Genomic DNA, 23945 nt, shown 5'->3' with positions numbered 1-23945 from the left:
CCTCTGGACTGGAATTTCTTTTCTTTAGGATTGGATTGTTTGTTTCCATCCCAGCTCTTTTTTTGTGATGTTGAATTATTATTAAAAAATATTTTTTCAGGACTTTCAATCAGTTTTGGTTTTACTGGTATCCCACCTAAACTATCCCTACCTAGTTCCTCATAGGATTTTTCTATGATTCTGGCAATTTCAGCTGGTTGGTCTGCTATATCTGTCTCTTTTAACCTCTGGCGGATCGCCACGTTCGCTGCTTCTCCCTTTATGTTGGCTAACAATATAGCCGAGACCTGCTTGAAGTCTTTTAGTAATTTCATACCAAGAGTTAAAGCGGGTTCTGGACCATATTCATCTTGAATTTGTTTTAGCACATCTGGTATTACCGAAATGGATGGAACACCGTGCGTTTTTGTGTAGATGGAAGCAAAGACTGTACCCCAAGTGTCACAGTCCTCAATGTCTGGTGCGATTCCCATTGGAAGACAGATAGTCAGAATCCTGTGTTTTTCTAACGGGGTGGTGTCTGGAAACACCGCCTCTATTTGGGTGATTTTCTGTGCTAGCCAGAATGGTATTTGTTCCCGTTTAGCCGGTACTTTACCTAGGCAGGACTGTATGTTCTGTGGTGTAATTTTATTTGTGTTCCCCTGGTGAGGGGTCAACTGTGGAATTTTAATTGCTGGTTGAATTGTTGAAGTCCGCATCACATATTGGACTAATTGTCTATGTATTTTTATTAATTGTTTTAGCTGTGTTAAAAGCTCTGCTGCAGACATCCCATTGATGTCTGGATGTGGTGTGTATCCGGCTAGGACCGGCCACGTTGCTCCTGGTCTACCTAAAGGACCGAGCCTGGTGATGTGATTATTATGTTTTAGGGCGCCATTAAATAAGAGCAAATGCTCTTGAAATTTAAGTGGTACTTCCACCTCCTCGAACGGAGTGTACTTTTTAGGAGGTTCCTCTATTTTGTAATAGTGGAAGTACTTTGTTACAGCATTTGCTGCTGGAAAATTTATCCATGAATAGTATACCTCTGTCTGCCGATATTCGTGTGCCTCAATTACGAATATGACTGTACCACCTCTAGGTGTCAGTCCGTTTTCTATAAGTTTTAAGGTTATAGATTTCCTTTTGATGACCGGGATGAGTATTATACCTGGGTCTGCTTCTTGCAGTGCAGTATCAGCTGCTGCTATTTCAGCTGCTAATCTAACTGCCTCTCTTTCTCCTTCACTGTCTGACATTGTACCGACAGGAAGCTTATTTCTTTTGTTTGCAGATCAGGTTTCTTATGGAAACAAAGATTAGATGCACAATATTTTAGAACGGTGTATCCTTCAACGTTGACTAAACCAAGAACCATACATAGGAGTTTCCTCCTGCGAGGTTTTGGAGGATATTACCTTTCACCCACTCCAGACGTCTTTGGAGTATTATGGGAAAAAGGGGTCTGAGTGAGAAAGCACGACTGAGTTACTCTAAATGTCTTACGTTAGTTTTATCGCCCTTCCAAACGCGTTGGGCGCCATGTAGTGTAGTTCCTATTATCCCAATAGGCTCTGCGCATTGGAATAATACCTTCAATAGTATAGGCCTAGACCAGACGTTAACTAGGTCTACTACTGTCGATATTAGACTTAAAGTTTTGGGTTTGCCAGCTAGCTCAGAGTTCACTAGAAACTTTCTCGAATAGGCAAGGAGGAGTTGAACCTCCCTGGATAGACAAGAAGGGATTTAGTTTCTGACAACCATAGAACATGACAACTTTGCTCTCCCCTAATCAAGAGTGTATCTCGAGAGTCGTGTGAACAAAAGGCAATTTATTTTACTCAGTCAGTACGTGCATTCTTAGTCTCATCAGATTGTAGAGAAAAGGAAGAGACGGGCGTGTTCAATAAAAGATGTTATTTATTGATCAGTCTCTTTTCTCATACAAGAGAAATGGATCGATATTATTGCAATACTTATAGTTAAGTAAAGTGCATACATTAAAAGCAGAAGTATAAAATAATACTGTAAAAACATTGATATGGTTTCTAAGCCATATGAAGGTTTAAAATGAATAAAATATATTACATACATATATACATTTGACTAATCGTACTCAACTGGTGTTTCTAGCTACGCCTACCCCGTGTACCTCACCTAAGTCTAATACGTGGGCGGGAATAGAAAGTTACAGTTTAAGTTAAGTTTGTTTTTGCCAAGTGACTGACTAAAGAATTCTCTGCGAGGGGTTATTCAGTTCTGTACCTGGAATCTAGGATGGATGAGGGATGGTATCTCTCGTCTCTGGTCTCGATATTCCAGGCTGCCTGCGAGGGCTACCCGGAAGCGCCGGAGCTGGATTTCTCGGCAGGAGAAATAGGCAGCTGCTCGTTCTCAGCGCGTCAAGAAGGCGGGGCTGCGCCAGCGGGGTCTGCTCTGCTCTGGGCTTCGGCAAGTCTGGCTGCTCCGATCTCGTCACCACCGCGTGTGTTTGCATAGGGCAATATCGGTAATATTTATACCTTTAAGGTGCCGAGATTGACGTAAGGATGGACATAGATACGTCAATAAGGATGTCATACGACTTGGTCGTTAGCACATTCTTTTGCTGAAGTTCTCGATGAAATCAAAACAATGGCCGCAGGGTTTTTCCCAGGTTGTCATAGGTTTGATTTGTTTTGAGAACTCCGTATGCCTTATCAGGGGCTGGAGGAATATCGCTTGTCTAATTAGATGGCAAGCATTATGACCTAATCAGATAACACGTTCCTGTGCCGTAGTGTGGCTTTATCAGATAACGGTTCCTGCATCATGGGGGTTTTCTGCCTCATGGGATGGCTGCTTAGTTAACTTGTTAGTTTGTTAACCAGAATAGGGTCAGGAATAGGGGGATCGATACAGAACCTATAGGAATACATCACAATTTAGCCATTCCGCGCATGGTGTTTTGAAGTTTCCGGACTGCTCCCTGAGTGCGGTTACTTTCGGCTTTGGTCTCTGCCCTGTGCGCCATGATGCTCCTATAAATTATATCCAAAGTGGCCCCCTTAGCTTCTTCCTCAGTTAAGGCTTGATTCTGGACTTGGTCTTGCTCTTGTTGTTCGGTTTCCTCGCCTTCCCAGACAGGTTGTTCCAGGGGAGTCATCACTTGCATTAGGCCCTCTGCATCAACATTCCGTCTAACAGTGTCTTGATAATCAACCAAACCCTTAACCTGTAGAGGTGATTGCTCCGCGTCCAATTCTTCATCATCATCTTCCTCTGTAAATACCGACTCACCTCCCCATTCCCCTGGCAAACTGTTGCAGTCGTCTTCTGAAACAACTGAAAGGTCTGGCATAGAATAAAACTTGCCCTCTGAAATTGCGGACTCCGTTTCAGCCGAATCAGTTAAATCCTCATTTACTACTCGATGATTCAACTCAGTCTCTGCGTTAATAATAATACAGTCAGGGGGAGCTGGGCCAATCTTCACCCCAATATTACCAGCGTTGCCTCCTATCACAGTAGTGGATTTTGCGCTAGCACCTTTCTTCAAGAAAATTGCGTGTACAACAGGAGTTTTTTAGCCTTTCCCATTCCCATTTACATTTAAGTTCATATTTGTGCTTGGCTCACCTTGATAGGCTGTAGTAGGCGTTGTTACTCCAGTTACGACTCCTGTGCTGCCCCCTGTATTGCCAGCTGTAAAATCAGGGGGATTCGAAGTTTGAGCCATGCTTTGAGCCATGCTTGATGAGTTCGGGTTAAAATTCCCAGCTTTGGCGGCATTTACATTAATGCCGGTTTTTTTCGAGCCTCGACCTTTCGGGGCCATAATTATCCCAAGACTTGCAGTACAATGTTAAATAACCGCCAGAGACACGCAGGGACACGCAACAAAGTATCCCTGCTAAGTTGTTTTCCTTCTCGTGAACAATCTGCCGGCTGCCTCCTCGTACGCTGCTGCCGCCGCCGCCGCGTTTTCAATCTCCCTAGATCGTTAAGTCCCACAGCTGCTGCCGGGCTGAAAGAGTGGGAGCGCCCGCCCTCTGTTCTGTGCTCAGCAGGGGGATCAAACCGGGAAAGCCTTCAAAGATGTAATCCTCCGTCAAGCCACACCACGCTGATAATTCCCGTATCTGGGTGATTGGTGAAGTACTGGTTCCATCAGACTTCAGCCCGCATTTAAAAGAACGGGTAAGCGTCTTCTCTGGCGTCCTTCTCTGCAGAGGGTGAAGAGCACACACTCACACGGCCTTTCGCGCGGCCGCCATCTTGCCCTCTGACACTAGTATGCAGTATGTTTAATGACCTAGGTGACTCAACACCCCATTTTGTACACAATGCCTATGGAAATACTCTGAATAAATTATCCTTTATTAATGATTTGGAAATCATGAACCTCTTTGATCCTAGTTCTGGTTTTCCCCAGCACACCTTTGGATCATCCAGTCAGGGTTCAACTCTAGACTATCTATTGATTTTTTCACCTCTTGAGCAAATCTACCTTTAACACTGCAGTCATGCCATATGGATTATGTGACCACCACACTATAATTGCTAATTTGGTATGGGGAGCAAGTACTCCAGAGCATTTAAGACACATTAACCCAGAGATAGCATGGGAAATGATAGATAAAGGGAAACTTATTAGAGAGGCGGTCGGTAATATTCTTGATGACAATATGATCTATATAGCAGTTACCCCATACCCAATACCAACAATGACAGCCTTTGGGAGGATAGTAACAGTGGCAAAAAAGTAACTAACTAAGGAAAGAAGAACCCATAATATTTCAGGTCCTAAATGGTTCGACCAACCCTTTCAAATTTACATCAAGCTCTTAGACCTACCCCAATGGATGCAGCACTGGTCAAGACCCTTTGGCACTGCTACTCTGAGGGCAGGAAGCAAAGAACAAATACCCTCAAGGAAGATACTTGGGAGAAACTCCATCAAGCGGCTCTCTCAAAAAACCTGAGGGATTTTTGGAGAGTCATTAATGCTCTATTTCTTAAATCTCCAGAAGATCCGGGCATCGCGTGCCATGTGGACAAGGATTCTCGGATCACACATGTTTCCTCTATTTTTATTTCTCATACAGAGGGGTCAGCTAGTCAGTTATCATAAATTAGTCACTCTATAAATTTGCATTTGACTTTTAACCTTCATGACATTAGATTGGCCGTCTCGCAGTCCTCTACCAAATGAGCTCCCGGTCCGGATTGCACTCCAGTAGATTTTTTCCAGGAGCACTCAGACTTGTGGGGGCCAGTGCTCACTAATGTTTTTAATGTAATTGCTACAGTGGGTTCACTGGAATCGTGGAAGACGTCTATTATTGTGCCAATTTATAAGAAAGGAGACATAGCCCAGCCAAAAAACTATTGCCCAATTTCCCTTTTAGATAGCACTTCCAAATTGATGGGTCGCGTTTTACTCAACAGATTTGAGGAATGGGCCACTGACAACAATATAATGAGCCCGGTACAATACGGGTTCAAAAAGGGGAGTTGCACCCAAGATCAAAGCCTCAAACTGACCCTATTAATGGTTAAGTATACCAAGGTAAAGCAGGAAACATTGTACTTGGCATTCATTGACCTTTCAGCAGGATTCAAATGTGTAGCCCACCACCACCTTTGGGAAATAATGGTAAAAATGGGTATTGATGATGCAATAACCACCTTTATTAGACAGCTTTATTCTTCTTCATCAACATCTGTGCACTATGGAAATCAGGGTGAGTGATCTAGGTCGTTCCAAATTTTGAGGAGAGTGCACCAGGGGTGTTTCTTGCCCCATTCCTTTCTTCCATCTATATGAATGGGGTAGAAACACCCCTGTTGAGCTCTACCTCAAACGTCCCATTGATTAAGAACATGCGCACCCAATTCTGCTATACTCAGACAATGCTATTCTGATTGCCCGTACTGGCCGTACCGAGCCCTACAACAACTACTGGGTACATATGTGATCTAAATGAATAGTGTAGGCTTAAAAACAAATGATACGAAGTCTCCTCTTAATAACTGGACATAGAGAGAGGTGGGTCCCACACTTCTACATAAAAGGTTGCGAACCAGCCCATACAGATACTTTCTCGTATCTCGGGATAACCTTTGAGAGACAACTTTCTTGGTCTAATATGATAAAAACTAGGGACTTGGCACTAGAGAAAAGTATAGTAGCACTAAATTCCTTTAGAAAGAAATTGGGTGCCAAGTCAATATCATTGGCAACCTACAGAGCAGGAATCTGGGGATATACTAACACCCATTCTCTCCAGACTATTGAAAATTCCTTCTTGAAGAGACTCATTGGCCTCCCAGTTAGCTGTTCCAATTTTCTATGTCATGTTAAGTTAGATGTCCTGTATATGGATGACATAATTAGGCTGGTACCCATATTGTTGTGGCACTCCATCTGGAGGAGAACTTCAGTAAACCTTACACCAAGACTAATAGAAGACTGTCTCAGGCTGGAACACGCCCTCCTTTAAACTGAACTACAGTATCAAGTAAATAAATAAAAATATTATTTTTTTAACCAAAGGGCTTTGGAGCGTTCTAAACTAGAATCCTCGAAATCATCTATAAAACTATATCTAGAGAGCTCTATTGAAAAGGATGGCGCCCCAGGATTTTCATCCCTTGGGACTAACTTGTGCCATCGATTTATTTTGGTACGGTTTCGTCTTAACCTTGTTCCTTCTATGTTTTCCTATCCGGCTGGCACCTATTCCTTAGTCGACCTGCGAGAAACGTTGCCCTCCTGGAAAAGGCCAGCACCCTCCCTAGCAGCTCAGCCACTTCTTCCACCACGCGAGCACAAGAGTCCTCCCTCTGTACAGGGTTCGAGCCTGCTGCTCGTCAGGCCCCGCATTGTGCCTGCTCTGTGTCAGTTTTTTCTAATCTGCTTCCCTGCTGCCCCTGCATTGCCCGCACTGTTTTATTCTTCAGGGCTATTTAATTTACTTTGTGTCTTGAATTCATTACTTGGCCCCTCGCCACTGTTCTCTTGTGTTTGTTGACTCCCTTTGCCTCTGCCTGCTTTCCCGCGGCTGCTGCCCCTGCGGCCCTGCCCCCTACGCAGCCCCACTCCCATCTCCCGACCTCTGCTCCCGCCCCCTCCCTTTTATATGGAGACCGATGCACGGTCGCGCAGCGGACGCATGCAGAGGGTGCGCCGCTGGCGGGCCGAAGGCGCACCTAAGGCAAGCCCCTCTACACCCGTTCATGCCTGGACCACACCCTGCACCAGAGGCCCTGGCCCCTGCACAGACCACAACACCCGACGCTACTACGATGCCAACACCCTCCACGCCCTCAACGCCGACCGATCTTCCACCTGCTTCCAGGCCACTCCGAAGTTCACCCATGGACCCTTCAACTGCCATAAGTGCAGCAACACCAGCTCAGCACTAGTCTGGCTCTCGTCCTTCCTGCGGGATCGCACACAGGCGGTCCGGCTGGGGGAGTTCACGGCAACTCCACTTAAGATCACTTGTGGTGTCCCCCAGGGTTCTTCTCTCTCTCCCTTACTGTTCAACCTCTATATCTACCCTCTTATCTTTGCACTTCAGCAGCTGGAGGTCACTGTATACAACTATGCAGATGACCTCCAGCTTGTCTTCAATCTCTCCTCTTCCCCTCACGCTATCTCTAATTTTCAAACTATTATGATTTTCATCAGGGACTGGATGAGCCACAACCATCTGAAGCTGAACCCGGATAAAACCGAGTTGGTGCTCACTGGTGGCTCTTCCAGTCCCTGGAACTCTTCATTTTGGCCTCCTTCCCTCGGTTCCCCTCCTGTCCCTTCTTCCACAGTCAAGACCCTAGGTATAAAAATCAATAATCATCTTACCCTCCACTCACAAATCAGTTCTGTCGTCTCTTCTTGCTTCCTTATGCTCCGCACTATTCGCACTGTTTCCCGTTTTTTTTTCCCCTCTGGCACTTAAACTCATCATGTCTGCCCTTGTGATCTCCCGGCTAGACTATGGCAATGCCCTGTACAATGGCATCCCGGCCTATAGCCTACGTAAACTCCAGCTTGCGCAAAACCAGGCAGCTCGGCTGGTGTACGGCCTTCCCCGCTTTCATCATTCCACACCACTACTGAAGGCGCTGCACTGGTTGCCTGTTCTGCAACGTTCCCTTTTTAAAACCGGTTGCATGGTTTTCCAGGCACGTCAGGGAACGGCCCCTGCTTTCATCTCTTCTCTGCTAAAAGAATATGTCCCCACTAGACAGCTTCGATCATCCTCTCAATCCCTTCTACAGGTCCCTCGCTATAACAGGAAAAAATGGGGGGGTTCCAATTTCTCAGTTTTGGCTCCCATTTTTGGAATTCCCTCCCTGGCCATCTACGCGCGACCAAACAATACTCCCTCTTTCGCAAGGGCCTGAAAACTTTTTTGTTTGTTCAAGCCTTTCCACAGTAATTCTCCCCTTTTACTTCTCTGCTCTCATGCCTCCTAAAGCGCCAAGAAACCGTATGGTGTACGCTGCGCTATACAAATATTTTAAATTCAAATTCAGCGCACACCAGCACGTCCTGCCCTTCCCACCAAAGCAGGCCACAACATTCTTGGATGAATACTACTCAACATCCGCTCGGTCCACAAGCACCTTCTCGATTCAACGTCCCCGGACGTCGCCTTCCTGACGGAGACCTGGATGAATGCCTCCTCGGTGCCCGACGACTGCGCCAACACCCTCGCCCAACTCAAGAAAACCCCAACAGGAGCACTGACATGACAACCATCTGGTTCAACGCCGACCTCCAGTCTTCCAAACGAACCTGCCGAAGAATCGAGAAGCAGTGGCGCCAAGACCAGACACCAGACAACCATGCATCCCTCAAGAACGCCACCAACTCATCCAATCCGCCAAAAGGACCTCCTTCAAGGAACGCATCGACAACAACGCACACAACAGCAAAGAGCTCTTCAGCATTGTGAAAGAACTCTCCTCCGCAGCTCCAGCATGAATGACATCCTGCCATCGCAAGAACTCCGTGACTCCCTGGCCACCTTCTTCCACCGCAAGATCGCAGACATCCACGACAGCCTCGACACCCAGACACCGATGACAGATGCCGACAACCCCGACCCAACACCCACCGAACTCACCAACCTCCTGGTCTCCTGGAATCACGTCAACGACGAAGACACCATCAAAATCATGAACACCATCCACTCCGGTTCTCCTTCCGACCCCTGCCCCCAAAGCAAGCTCCATCATAGCACCCCAACTCCGAAAGATCATTAACAGCTCCTTAGAGACCGCCACCTTTCTGGATAGCTGGAAACACGCCGAGATCAACGCCCTGCTCAAGAAACCTAAGGCAGACCCAAAGGACCTCAAGAACTATTGACCCATCTCCTTGCTCCAGTTCCCGGCAAAAGTCACTGAGAAGATCATCAACAGGCAACTAACTCACTTTCTGGAGGAGAACAACATCCTGTACTCCACCCAATCCAGCTTTCACAGTAATCACAGCACTGAAACCGCCCTCATCACTGCCACAGACGACATCAGGATCCTACTGGACAACGGCAAAACCGGGGCCCTCATCCTCCTAGACCTCTCGGCCGCCTTCAACACTGTCTGCCACCACACCCTATGCACACACCTCCACAATGCAGGGATCCATGACAAAACTCTGAACTGGACCACCTCCTTCCTCACTGGCAGAACCCAGAGAGTCTGTCTCCCCCATTCAGATCCGAAGCCACCACTGTAGGAGAGTAGGGTCTGCTTCCCATGGTTACCCTCACTTTTTGCTGTGATTCACTGGTTTTTCGACTTTAGTATGGCTGTGGTCCTGCTAATCAGGCCCACAGCCTAGCTGTACTCTCTCTAAATTGATACCATATACTTTAGGTACATACCAGATTTGTTACTGGGTCACCCTTGTGAGCCCCTGTATATGGTACTTTAGGTACCCAGGGCATAGGTGCACCCTAGGCCTACCAGGGGATGCAGCATGTATTGTGCCACCCCTGGTTTGCCTTCCAAACTGACACCACAGATCTGCCCTTACAGCCCGGGTAAGGTAGGGTAATCACCCCTTACTTAGATATAGTACATCTATATCTACCTTATATATAGACACATAGTAACCTATAAGTCACTCCTATGGCAGGCCTTGACAATCCTGGGGGCAGAGTGCTTGGTTTTCTGTGAGAGGGTGCCCTAGCATGAGCTGAGCCCCTCTGAAGCTTTCGGAACCATCTCCTTATATCTGTTCTATGATATAGCCATACCATATACTCTTAAGTGCATTAGAATCCTCGCATTAAAATCCTCGCGGTTAATGTTAACTTTGGTTTGGCCTTATTAAAACATGTTGTGTAAGGTGTCAAACACTTTGGAATACTACCTCCCGCCAATTCTGGCAGCGGGGGTAGCATTCCACCCTTCTAGAGGGAGAAGACATATAGGTACTGTTAAACCCGGTTAAAGTTAAACAGAGCCCCAGCATCACAAAATGGATGCTGCTGCTACAGATACGAGTCTGCCCTCCTGCTGCTGGACAAAACCCCAGCAGGTGAGGCCTGGACAATAGGTTTCCTGTCCAGGGAGGTGCTGGCACCTCCTCAGACAGGCTTTGGTGTATTGAGGCAGGGAGGACTGCTTTCAGGGAATGCTTTCCAGACACTGCCTGGGGCACACAAGGTGCTCCATGCATTTCCCAGTTCAAACCGGTTGCCGGGGCACTCAGCCCCAGCTCTGGCCAAAGGGGAAGGGGTGTAACCACCCCCTCCCCTGGTCCACCCCTAGGCGGGACCTTAGAGTTATTCCAACCCCTAAACTTACTATAAGTATAGAACCCCAGTACCTAAGACTTTAGATTACCCTGGACAAAACTCTGCAACATATATCCTGGACCTTTGATATTCCATATTGACTGGAAGACGGAAGAAATATCCCGTGTGGTCAAGGAGTGACTGCATCTTTGCTGGTCTGCATTTTTGAGGCTCCTGCTGGATCCCGAAGAATCTGCAACACAGGACACAGACTTCCAGACATCTGTGATGCTGACCTGCGCTCCCAGCAAAGCTGAGACCTGTGGCGGACACGAGAGACGTGGGACCGGAACTCCTGGACATCCTGCATTTTGCAACCTGCATCTACGTCGTGAGGTATCCTGAAGTTGTGCATTGGGGTGCTTGAAGCCCCAGCCCCGAGCACCTTTAGCGTCAAAGCTCAGAGACCCACACTCCACGAGTGTCCCGTGGGCCCGCTTTTTGCATTTCAGCTCGACACGTCTTAGCTGTTTATAGTTTGTTGGCTAGTGAGCCCCCAAGAAGCTTTTCTGGTTGCTCCAGGATTGCTCCAATTCCTTTCTAAAGGGGGAGTTCCTAAGACCCTGCTGGTCTGCACCGAAGCCCATCTTGACATCCTGCACGGATTGCGTTCGCCAAGGCTTGTTGGGTTCAATCTGGATACCGACACCGCAGTCAACTAGATCCTTTGTGGGACAGTTCGAGTCCAGCTCCTGGTCATCATCGACACCTCCTGGTTCTTGTGGATGAAGAGACAAGCTTCACCTTTTCACCTGAAATCACCCGAAATCGGCTGGCATCTTCCTCTCGCCATCCTGGTCACTGGCTTGTGACCCAGACTCTGTCTCCTCTGCTTTCAGGTTCTTCACATCTCCGATCCACCCTTAGATCCACCACGACACTTTTCCTCTGGTCACCTGCAGCACTTCTTCGCAGCTCTCCATTGGAATCGACGACGAAACCCGACACCAAAAGGCACCTATGCACCCGGCTTCCCTGGGTGAGGTAACACGGGTATTCTGCTGCTCCCGTGGGTCTTGACTCTCGAAGTGTCCTAGTCTAAAAGAGTTCTATCGTAGTTCATCTAGAAGTACCCTTAAACTGTAACTTTTTAACTTGTTCGTTCTCCATAGAAAGTCAATGGTAACCCGCGGCTGTGTTTAGACACTGCACGCGTCTCTCGTGGCCTCCTACATCCTAACCTTTGGTGGTTCTAGCAGCCTCAGCGATTCCACAGGCCCTAGGCCTGCTTTCTAACTCTCACGTGGTTCTTATACCACTATTTTAGTATATGGTTTGTGAGGCCCCTAGGGCATAACGTATACTGTGCAACTTATCGAATGCTAATTAAGTTCCTTGTATTGTTCTTTCACCTCTGACCTCATAAAGAGTGCAGAGGGGTTGTGTTTAGAATAAATACATAACTATTTGATATATACCTTGTGTGGTGTGCTTTCATTTGGTACTTAATAGATTATAATGGTAAAACAACTTTCTTAACTCATCTCCAAGTCTTAGCCTGAAGGCTGCTCTCCACAGCTACCACTAGGATAGCTTTCTATTAGGTTAACCTACCATCAATAAGGGTCGATTGGACTGGTGGAAGGTGCCCACTAGAATAGTGGACATCATATACCAGGCCAACTTCTCACAACCACGATCACCTGCGGTGTGCCCCAAGGATCATCCCTCAGCCCGACCCTTTTCAACATCTTCATGACACCGCTCGCCAAGCACACATCGTCGGAGCACACCGCCTCAACATCATCTTGTACACCGATGACACCCAGCTGATCTTCTCCCTCACCAAGGAGCCGGCCAACTCCAAATCCAACCTCCATGAGGAAATGAAGGCTGTCGCAGAGTGGATGAAGGCCAGCCGTCTGAAACTGAACTCTGACAAGCTGCAAGTCCTCGTTCTCGGCTCCAACCCCTCCGCATGGGACGACTCCTGGTTGCCGGCCGTGTTGGGAGCTGCCCTGACACCCACCTACCACGGGCGCAACCTGGGTTTCATCCTGGACTCAACGCTCTCTATAACCCAGCAAGTCAACGCTGTTCCCTCCTCCTGCTTCAACACCCTCCACATGCTCTGCAAGATCTACAGATGGATTCCCACCAACACCAGGAGGACGGTCACCCAAGCCCTCGTCAGCAGCAGGCTGGACTATGGCAAGACCCGCCACGCAGGAACCATTGTCAAACTCCAGAAAAGACTCCAACGCATACAAAATGCCTCGGCATCCCTCATCCTCGGAATCCCCCTCCCCAGCCACATCACCATTCACCTGAGAGACCTGCACTGGCTCCCGATCAACAAGACGATCACCTTCAAGCTCCTCACCCACGCCCACAAAGCACTCCACAATGCCGGACCGGCATACCTCAACGAACGACTCACCTTCTACACCCCGAACCGCCTGCTTCGCTCCACAGACCTCGCCCTCGCCACCATCCCACACATTTGCAGAACAACCACCGGCGGCAGATCATTCTCCCACCTCGCCACCAAGACCTGGAACACCCTCCCCATCCACCTGCGACAGACCCAGGAACTGCTGACCTTCAGGAGACTACTCAAGACCTGGCTGTTCGATCAGTAGCTGCTTCACCCCCCCAGCGCCTTGAGACCCTCACGGTGAGTAGCATGCTCTATAAATGTATGTCTGATTGATTCACCTGCCGCCCTGTCCATGTGATGGTTCCTCCCCCCCAATCAAATTTACATATCATATTCTTCTGTAAATGTTATAAAGCGCACAGCAAAAAATTTGTCTGGCCGGTAATGCGTAAATATTATTTTACTCAATGTCGTCACTACACAACAAATTAGTATGTTATATTGTGTCTTTACATCTACTTCTTTCATGGAAGCCTAAGCGGCTGGACCACTCTGCTTCATGAATTACAAAATATGTATTTTAATCTAGTTTTTACATTAAATGTCTGTCATCAAATTACTGTTACTAGTTTTAACATGAACGCTGTATTTTTCTCCTTTTAACTGTATATTGTACATGTTGTACTTTTATGATCTTAAAAAATGTAAGTATCGAAGAAAGTGATCTGACTGACAGACTGAGAGTCACTGCATGGAAAATGCCCTTTGGATCACACTCCAGTATGGGTACCAACAAATTCAGGGATGTACAACAAATGTATTGCATTCTACAGCCCAAATACAAATAAGAAAAAGACTCCACGAACAGTTTTTTGGCAGGAAGATATCCACTTCAGCCCTTGGCAAGCTGACCTAACTGTGAGTGATAGCATTTTGCTCTCTTTCGCACGAAGCACATTGACACACAAAGAAGATCCTTTCAGTACAAGGGACTATGACAATGGGAGATTGCAAGATTCTGATAGCTCCCCAAAGAATAAAGCTCTAGAAAGACCAAAGCAATGACAAATAAAAGAAGGCAAAGATAAAAGGCTTGCATCACAAGTGAAAATTATTGTTTTCCAATGCTTGTTTAACTTTTGATCCATTTGAGCTAGAAACAGCTTTTATTCAGACATCTTTAAATTATGCACCTAACCGTGAATAGCAAAATCTACAATTATCCAGATACACTTCAGCCACATAAATTATAATCACTTATATTCACTGTCCCTAACGTAGAGATATTCCTAATGTTGGTGTAGGATATAAGAGCATTGTTTCAAATCAAAATCAAAATCAACTTGCTAAGAGTCAATCCTGTGGTATACTTACCTGTAACAGTCATTGTTGTACTTATTATAACTTCCCAAAGCTGTAAGGCAGCCAATGCATAGGGTACATGAGAAAAATATCTGTGTTCCAGCATCCAACCATACCTGCAGGTACGAGAAGAAAATAAGAAATCAAACATCAGGGTTGCTGGCTTCCTATTATTGTAACATTCTTCAATACACATGTTGTGCTTGTACTTCAAAGATTCTAAAGTAATTTTTTTAGATCACTTAATATTAACCAAAAAAGGATTCTTAAAAGTGATTACGTTTCCCACATTAAATAATTAGGCAGATGCAGTAGATCAGGGTAGGGTGTTAAACTGAAAGTGATTTCATTGAAAATGAGCACTCAGATATTCCACTTTTGCAATTAAATTATTCTGGTACAGATGGAATGATGCTGTAATCTCTCACAGATCTCAAACCTATTCCTGTCCTCAACAAGTCAGTTTCAAGTCTATATGGGGCTCAAAGCAATCTGACAGATTAATCAGGTCAGCCATCCTAATATTCTTAAATTTGCACCAAACTCTGCAGTTTTAAGGATGTTTTTACAGCTTAGTATTACTTTCAGGTCAGCTGTGAGATCAGAGTGCAGGTGCCTCATTGGAATTTTATGCTTAGAGGCTGTGGTTGACATAAATCGTTCTGTGCCAATGATTAGTTGTTTGTGTATGCATACATGTTGCTTTCGATTTGACTTGCTCTTTGTTAGACCAGTCTGGATTTTTTGCGTAGTCCCTCCTCATTATTATTTATTTTGTCCCCTTTTTGCCCCTCATACCCTTAATAATTTTTGTGTCTACTACTTTTTATAGGTGTTGTCAAGGGGATAGGTGTTCTTTTTCCCCTCATAATCTTTTACCTCAGGCCCAGAGGCCTGTTCTGACAGGGAAAGTTGGAACCACAAAATGGTGGCTACCAACTGCCCTAACTGCCAAGTCCAGAACTTACTCATAGACCAGCATAGGGCATTCCAGAACCTTCTGATCCATTCTGGACCACTGAGGGGCAGCCTATAAAAGGCGGAATGCGGGGCAGCCATTTTGTCTACCTGTGGAAGTCAGCTGGAGGACAGGCTGTAGCTAAGGGTGGGAAGAGGTTAGACTTAGGGTTGACCTCCTGGACTGGGAAGCTGCCTTATTGATCCACCCCACTACTCCCCTCTTGGTTACTTGTCCTGGCCCCGCTGTTGAGGGTTACTGGAGACCCTGGGCGCCTAGCTTGCCCCTTGTCCAAATAATATAGGGGAAGTCTATAGGAGAAGGAGACTGCAGCGCTGCGAAGCGCAGTCCTCTGCCCAGTGAGAAACTCAGGAAGAATAACCCGCATCCCCAGACCCCAGCCTCCATCCAGACTTGAATAAGTAAAAGGACTTTGTGAAGTGGGGAAGTGGGAGCTGAGGTACAGAATCGAACCAGCGCTGTTCCTACCTTCCTGGGTGCTGGAGAAGCCCTTGTGTCCTGAGAGGCCCTGGCCGGACATGCAGTCAGCCGATCCCTGGATTTCCTGTTGAAGGGTGCCGGGTTCTCTGAGGTAGCGCCGCTTTCACTGTGAGCGGGACCCCTGTGGTGCTGGTCGCGCACTGAGATAGCGCCCCCCCGGGATCCACTGAGCCTGAGAAGCCTTGCGAGGCTTCCCTTTGTGAGCGGGACCCCGGGGGCACCTTCCGCGCTTCAGTCGCGTTGTTGAGTGAAGTCCCGGTTAACAGGGGAAAGCCTGGGCGAGACGCTACAAAAAGGCGCCTTCGCGCATGCCCAAACCGCTTTAGTTATTCCCTCAGGAGGGGCCTAGGACCGAGCAGGCCCGTGGGTAGTGCGTCCTTCCTGGGAGCGGGCGCAGTGAAAGGAGGTACTGGCGCGAGCGCTTCTGCGCATGACGGAGAGATTAGTGGCCCCGCCGATCTTCAGAAGAAAAGCACCGGCTGCCGCCTGAGTGAGTGTCCCGCTCTTTTCCTTTTTCTCTCGCGCCACGCAAAGGAGCTGGCAGGGAGAGGGAGCTCAGGGACTCGGCGGCTCTCTGGGGGTATTGTGACATCGGCCCTGCCCTCCACTCGAGCGCCAAAGCAGAGGAGCTGGCCCGAGTAGGAGAGAGAGCAGGGGAGCTTAAGAAGGAGCATTAAAGCAACAGCGACGGGTGGAGACTGGGACAGCATCGTCTCCACGCTACAGTAAGGAGGTCATCTGAAGGGGGAAGGTGGCGCTAGAGCCTGCAAACAAATACTTATACATTAATGGCTGTTGTTTTTCTCTTCTACTGTAATACATAAAGTGGGGAGGAACTTGAGGAAACCCTCTTTGACTGTGTGCTAGAAAGAGGAAGTTACTGGTACTGCATAGTAACCATATCCAATGACTTCTGGAGTCTGATGAAATGCACTGTTAATGTTGATGATTAATTTAACAAATCTGAAAGTGTTATTACTGATTTAATGACAAAGTACAGTGAAGGTTAAAATATTGAAGGTGTAATGTTTATTCAGATGTAAACTACCATTCTGATTCAACTATCTCTAGTACATTGTTCTACTGCAAGAAGTTAGAGCAGAGGGAGGCTAATTCATCCTTCCATGACCTAAGGTGTGGAGAGGGTTAAGGTTTAGGTGTGTCAGAGAAGACCACATCTTCAAGTGATAAGTTTAATGTAAAACACTGTTAATGCTGAGTATTGATTTGATTTAACAACTTCAACAGTACTGTGATTTATGACCTGATAATCTGCAGTGTATTTAATTGTGGAATCTGAAACCAAGAGCAAAGATATATTATTTTTATAAAACAGCTCATATTTTTCTAACAAATTGGTGTAGTGTCCTTTTTAAGTGCTATTGCGTGGATTTACTGCTGGGTGGTCTGCAACCTTCACACTGTGCCTCTAGAAATTACATGTCTTACCCCTAGGCCAGGCTACCCTAGGTGACCTGGCATCTCAGGTTCTAACACTCTTTGATTGAAATCTGAAGTATTTATACACAGAAGTACTCACTTGTCATGAGCGATATAATATCTGAGGTCATATCTGAGGTCAAAAGCAGTGCATTGCAGGGGTGTAAGTTATAGTTAGCTCAGGTAACCAGAACTGCTGAATTGCTATGATTTTGTACAAGTGAAATCTGAGCCTAAATATATCGTCCCTGTTACCTTTGTTTGTTTCGGAGAATCTCAAAGGTTTTAAAAAAATCTATTCTCTAATTATAACATTTATGTTACCTTTGTTTTTCCAGTGAGTTTTTAAGGGTATTTTACATTTTATTTTATAACTATAATGTTCACCTTTGAGAGTGGGTGTGTAAGTGGCTGTATAGGTTAGTGAGTAGGTGTGTGAGTGGCTGTGTGTGAGTATTTGGTATGTGTGTAGGTGACTGTATGGGTCAGTGAGTGGGTATGCAAGTAGCTGTGTGGGTCAGTGAGTGGGTGCATGAGTCGAAGAGTATCTGTGAGTAGACATATCAGTGTCTGAGTGGCTCTGTTAGAGGCTGCCTGAGTATCTGAGTGGGTCCGAGAGTGGGTGCATAAGTGTCTGACTGAGTCTATGAGTAGTTGCATGGGTTTCTGAGTGGGTCTGTGAGTCAGTGCATGAGTCTCTGAATGGGTCTGTGAGTGGGTGAATGGGTTTCCGGGTGTGTCTGTGAGTCAGCGCATGAGTCTCTGAGTGGGTCTGTAAGTGGGTGCATGAGTGTCTGAGTGGCTCTGTGAGTTGGTGCTTGTGTCTCTGACTAGGTCTGTGAGTGCGTCTGTGAGTGTCTGAGTGACTCTGTGAGTAGGTATCTAAGTCAAGTAGCTGCATGAGTGGGTGCGTGATTATCTCAGTGGTTCTGTGAGTGGGTGCATGAATGTCTGATTGGGTCTGTAAGTGGGTTTAGGTTTGTGAGCAAGTGTATTAGTGTCTGACTGAGTGTGTGAATGTTTTTTCATTCATTTATCAGTGATATTTGTGAATCTGCCACAACTTTATATGGGGGGCTGCAGTGAGTGTGGATTCGCAAATATCGCATGTGGGACAAAAACTTTATTCTACATCTTGTTCACTTAATGGGGCCCTCAAAGACCCCCATATTCTACCCAAGGGGTCAGGGTACCTCTACCCTGACCCCTTCTGCAACTTCTACTATTTATTTTGACCCCTCCGGACCGTGTCCTATTCCATAAAATGGCAGGCAGAACTTGCATGGTAAAAAAATATTCTGGGACCACCCCATTTTCTCAGCCCCCACTTGACAAATCACCACAAAACTTTCCATACAGCAGAGTTGCAAACTAGTGTTGAATGTTTCTTAAACATTCATCGAACGGTGCCAAAGTTATTAGCAAAACAAAAAACCCTTTTCCTATGGATATATATATATATAGATATATGTATATATATCTATATATATATATATATATTTATATATATATATATAGATATAGATATTTATCGAACATCCTCCATCTCCTCCCGCAATCGCTCTCACTACGATTACGCTGTGGACACAGACACGGACCAGAGTTTCGGATGCTGGTTAGATTTTATTCAGCTGTCGCCATAACGTTTCGGCACAAAGCCTTGATCACATGACAGCGTAACCTCATTTTGCGTGAATTTTTAAAGTGCACAGTGCTCTACCTGATTGGTTACATTTCAAACATGAATAAATACAGAGGAAAGACTTCTTGTCACAGGCACTTCGTTCCTATTCATACAGGTTCGAAATAACTAGTACATTAAAACTTTATCAGTACTTAGTTCTGCCTTTACAATAAATATGTACACAAACGTTTCAGTAAAAAACTATCAACAATTCCGGGTTAAATCCCTGATCATTATCACAACTCATTTACATATTTTCTTATTTACAAAATTGTGGGATAAATCCCTTAGTTGTAATTACTGTACAAATGTTAGAATCATGGTCTTCCTCCGTGAATTATTCTTAATCCCCAATATGTGTAAAGTGCTTTTATGTGCTTAAAAAATAGTTAAAATTTGTGTTTTTACAGAGTGAGTTTGAGCTTCTTATTCCAAATCATTTCATCTTTTCGGTTCTATTGCTGCTCATGTTATCCCCTTCCTCTCCTATTGTGCAATATTATTGCCTTATTTCCTCTTTCAGCTTCCCCTACTATAATTTGCTAATGGGTTTGTTATCCTCAGATTTTTTTCGGAGTTACTTGTCAAGGTTTTTTATCAGAGTTATTTATCAAAATGTGATGGAGTGTTCTGAGCATTCACTTTTCATTTGTTGTACAGGGATATTGGCTAAGACCTTCACATTCCGTTCCATTATTTATAGTTCATCAAAGACCTATGTTAATGCATGCCGCCTACCATGGTTACCAGCTCGGGCTCCAACACTATGGGATATCCCTATATACATAGTTTTCAATTCCTAAAACCATAATAATATATATATATATGCTTCCAAAAGACGCGGCACTCAAGGGAAGTTCTGATGTTCAAAAGATTTTATTGAATCAAGCTCAACCGACGCGTTTCAGCCTCCACGGGTTTGATCACGGTAGGTGAGTCCCTTCTTTGTTGCACATTTTAAACACCCAATCTTTGACCTCTTATATGATCTGGAGGATAATGACATGACAGAAGGAGAAATATTAGCTGAACTTGCTTTCGAAACGGATGCTACAGTAAAAAGTGGGTTAAAAAGGAAGTCACGTTATTGCCCAGTTCTACCTCCTGGCAACAGTTTCGACCAATTTAGCGAAGCAGTTCTTGAAGAGCTGGAGAAACTACCGAATTGTAGACAGGACAACAAAAGGGAAAATTTGAGTAAAAAAGAACGTAAAGCCATCAAGAACTTGAAAGACAACAACAAAATAATAATTAAACCCGCAGATAAGGGTGGTAACACTGTGATTATGGACACTGAAGACTATCTTGCTGAAGCCTACAGGCAATTAAATGAGACCGCTAATTACAGTAGACTGATGACCAATCCAATTAACAAATTGATGTTGGATCTACAAACGAAGTTAACTCAATGGCGAAATGAAAATCTGATCAATGATGATGAACTAAAATGTCTTACCAATGATTTCCCAGTTATCCCAACTATTTATTTTCTACCAAAGATTCACAAAACTTTATTTCATCCCCCTGGTAGACCTATTGTTTCTTCCTGCAACTCCTTATATGAGAACTTGTCAGAATTTGTGGATCAGTTCCTTGCCCCCATTGTCAAAAACCTGAGCTCCTACATCAGGGATACTGGTGATTTTCTACGGATCCTGGATGGCGGTGTGTGGAACAAACAATACTTGATGATAACAATAGATGCAGTATCGCTCTATACTTCAATACGTCATGAAATAGGCCTGAAAGCTTGCCAGTACTTTCTCAACCAAAGGAAGGTATCTGAGATGAAACATACGCAGATGCTATTAACTATGATCAATATGTGCCTGACCAATAACATTTTCTTTTTTTTTTTTTTATATATTTTTATTAAAAAATTTTCTTGTTCCATTGGCACACAACATACAATAAAAAAAGAAAAAATGCCATTTGTTTAAACAGAGATCACAATGCAAAACTTAAACAAAATAATTACTGTAGGAAAGATTTAGACAAAAACATATAAGGGTGGAAAAAAAACAAAATCTTATTGGCTATGGCTTGCACTTACTCTCTCTTTCCAGCAATATACAGGTTCCCATATTTTCAAACCCAGTCTTCTTGCTCTTTTACCTTTCCTAGCATATATACCTTTTTCAAGGTTAAATATCCCCAATAATAAAGCAATCCATTGTTGTGTTGTGGGAGGGAGAGGGTCCCGCCATACTCTAGCAATTAATAACCTATACACTGCCATTGCTAAGAATACAAATTCAGTATTGTCACCCCTAAATCCCCTAACCCCTAGCATAATAACAGTTGGTGTTAGAGTCACATTTAAACCAAGTGTATGTCGCATAAATTCTTCAATACCCTTTCGTAAATTATCTAATTGGGGACAGAGTGCAAAAATATGAATACTATCTGCTGCCGGAGCGTCGCAGCGAGCACAAGTTGTCCCTGTAATCGCACCCCACTGTGCAATGCGGTCCGGTGTATGATAAAGTTGATATAAAGTTTTAAAATGCTGCGATTGAAGAGAAGCAGAACACAAAGCAGAACATCCTAAATCCAATGAATCCAAAAAGCACTGATTCTGTACCCCTAATTTTCCTGCCCATTTGTCCCCGAATTTCCCAGTATCATCCTTCTTTAATTCTGCTAAACTAGCATAAAAAGATCGTATAGAGCACTCTCCACCCTGATCTATGGATTCCATAAGATTATTTTTCCGAAATCCACATTCTCCTCCTTTTTTCTTTCCCAAAAAGCTCCTAATTTGCAAATACTTAAAAAAGCTATTTCTTGTTATATCGTATTTTGCCATCAAATCTGAAAATTGCAAGATGTTCCCATCCGTCCCCATCAGGTCCCCTATTTTTTTTATACCTTTCATATTCCAGTCTGCCATTATAGAATCAGAGAAGATCAAGGGTGGTAGTGTTCTATTCCTATATATTCTAGTATACCTATTATATCTTCCCAATCCGCATTTTTTTGCTACCGCTATCCAGATATTATATGCAGCTTTAACTGTTTTAAAACGTGTATGTTTGTAGTAAAGGAAATCCGCACAGTTTAGAAAAGCATTTGAAGCATCTGCCCCCAATACGATAGAGTATACCATTGTCGAAAAAGATCTAACATTCAAATCTAAATTGCCTGCCCCCAACAAGCCCTGAGTGAATTGTAGTACAGATGCCCAGTAATACAACCTGAAATCCGGGACCCCCCATCCTCCAGTAGCCCTCGGCAGGGTCATAAACTTATAGGCCCTTCTAGTCTTCCCATATGACCATATAAATTTATTTAATATCGATTCCAACTTATTAAACCAAATTGATTCAAACAAGAGAGGAATGGTGCGAAAGAGATAAAGGAATTTGGGGAGTATAATCATTTTTATTACGTTTGTACGCCCGACTAAAGTAAGCCTAAGATTATTTATTCTGACCAATTCTGTGCTTACGTTCCTAATTAAAGGGGAGATATTCCGTTCTACCACAGTGTCCAAATTAGGTGAGATCTCAACTCCTAAATACATTGCTGCTGGAACCACCCGTGTATCATTATATTGAACCTTTGTATTTTTAATAATCTGTGTTTTTGCACTATTTAATTTATACCCTGATATTCTGCCAAATTTGCTAGCCTCCAGCTCAACCTCCCCCATTGCTTTAGATGGATCTGGGGTGATTATAGCAACGTCATCTGCATACGCTAATACGTTAACCTCTAATCCATTTGAGACAAGAGGTGGGATATTAGGATTCAACTTCAGATAACGCAAATACGGATCCATATATAATGCAAAAAGGAGGGGAGAACTAGGACAGCCCTGTCTAGTACCTCTTTTTATTTGTACAATGTGCGGTTAAATCTCGATTTACTTTAATTCTAGCTGTAGGTGCCTTGTATAGAACCTGGATTGCCCTAATATATTTGTTGCCAAAACCATATAATTTCATTATTTCCCACAGATAATCCCATGCGACCCTGTCAAAAGCCTTCTCGGCGTCGAGGAATAAGGCTGCCACAGGGCCGCCGGCAACTTCCATAGCATCAAAGCAAGTAATCACTGTTCTAACATGTGTTGTGGTGCCTTTCCCGGGGATAAATCCGTGTTGATCCGGTAAAACTAATTTGTCTATGACAGTGGACAGCCTTGTTGCCAAAATTTTTGAATACAATTTCACATCTGCATTCATAAGGGCGATTGGTCTACATGACCCTGGGGCTGTGGATGGCTTGCCTTTTTTTAAAATAACTATAATCTCAGTGCCCCCCCAGGAATCTGGGACTGACACTTCCCTCTGTGCTTGTAAAAGGGTATCCAATAACTCCAATCTTATAGATGAAAAAAACGTTTTATAAAATTCAATTGGGATGAGGTCTGGTCCTGCGGCCTTAGAGGATGGAAGTTCTAATAATGCTATCGTAACTTCCTCCAATGTTATATCAGAATCCAGCTTAATCTGATCTTCCATTTCCAACATATCTAGCTGAATATTTCCCAAATAGTCTCTTATTTCATCCCTTATTTCATTGCTACCCACCCTGGTATCAGAATCATACAAATCCGTATAGTATTTCCAGAATTCATTCCTTATACCATTAGAGTCTAGGATCACATTTCCTGAGTTATCTATTATATTTTTAATATCCCCAGCATTAGCTTTCTGCCTAGTTCTCACAGCAAGTATATGTCCCACCCTCTCACTATACTCAAACACCTGTTCCTTTTTTGCAAGATAATTTGCAGCCGTTTTGCTAGTAACACTTTCAGCAATATCGCTCTTTAACATCATTATTTCCAATATTTTATTATCCAATGGGCTCCCACATATAATAAGCCTACTAAGTTCTGCCTCTGCAACCAGAAGTGAATTCATTTGAAGTTCTGTCTTC

The 23945-nt window shown here is 44.6% G+C and overlaps 1 protein-coding gene across 2 annotated transcripts in view; it reads right to left on the bottom strand.

Annotated features, from left to right (window-relative positions):
* The window catches only part of LOC144809462 (sodium- and chloride-dependent GABA transporter 2-like), a 1234427-nt gene that overhangs the window by 280969 nt on the left and 929513 nt on the right, over positions 1–23945 (bottom strand). For both annotated transcript variants that reach the window (XM_078673716.1, XM_078673715.1), the window contains exon 8: positions 14485–14588. In XM_078673716.1, the coding sequence (XP_078529842.1) occupies positions 14485–14588 (104 nt within the window). The remainder of the gene's footprint in view (positions 1–14484; positions 14589–23945) is intronic.

Source organism: Lissotriton helveticus, chromosome 1_1, assembly GCF_964261635.1.
Source record: "Lissotriton helveticus chromosome 1_1, aLisHel1.1, whole genome shotgun sequence".
In the NCBI taxonomy this organism is placed as follows: Eukaryota; Metazoa; Chordata; class Amphibia; order Caudata; family Salamandridae; genus Lissotriton; species Lissotriton helveticus.
This window is presented reverse-complemented; position numbering and strand designations above follow the sequence as displayed.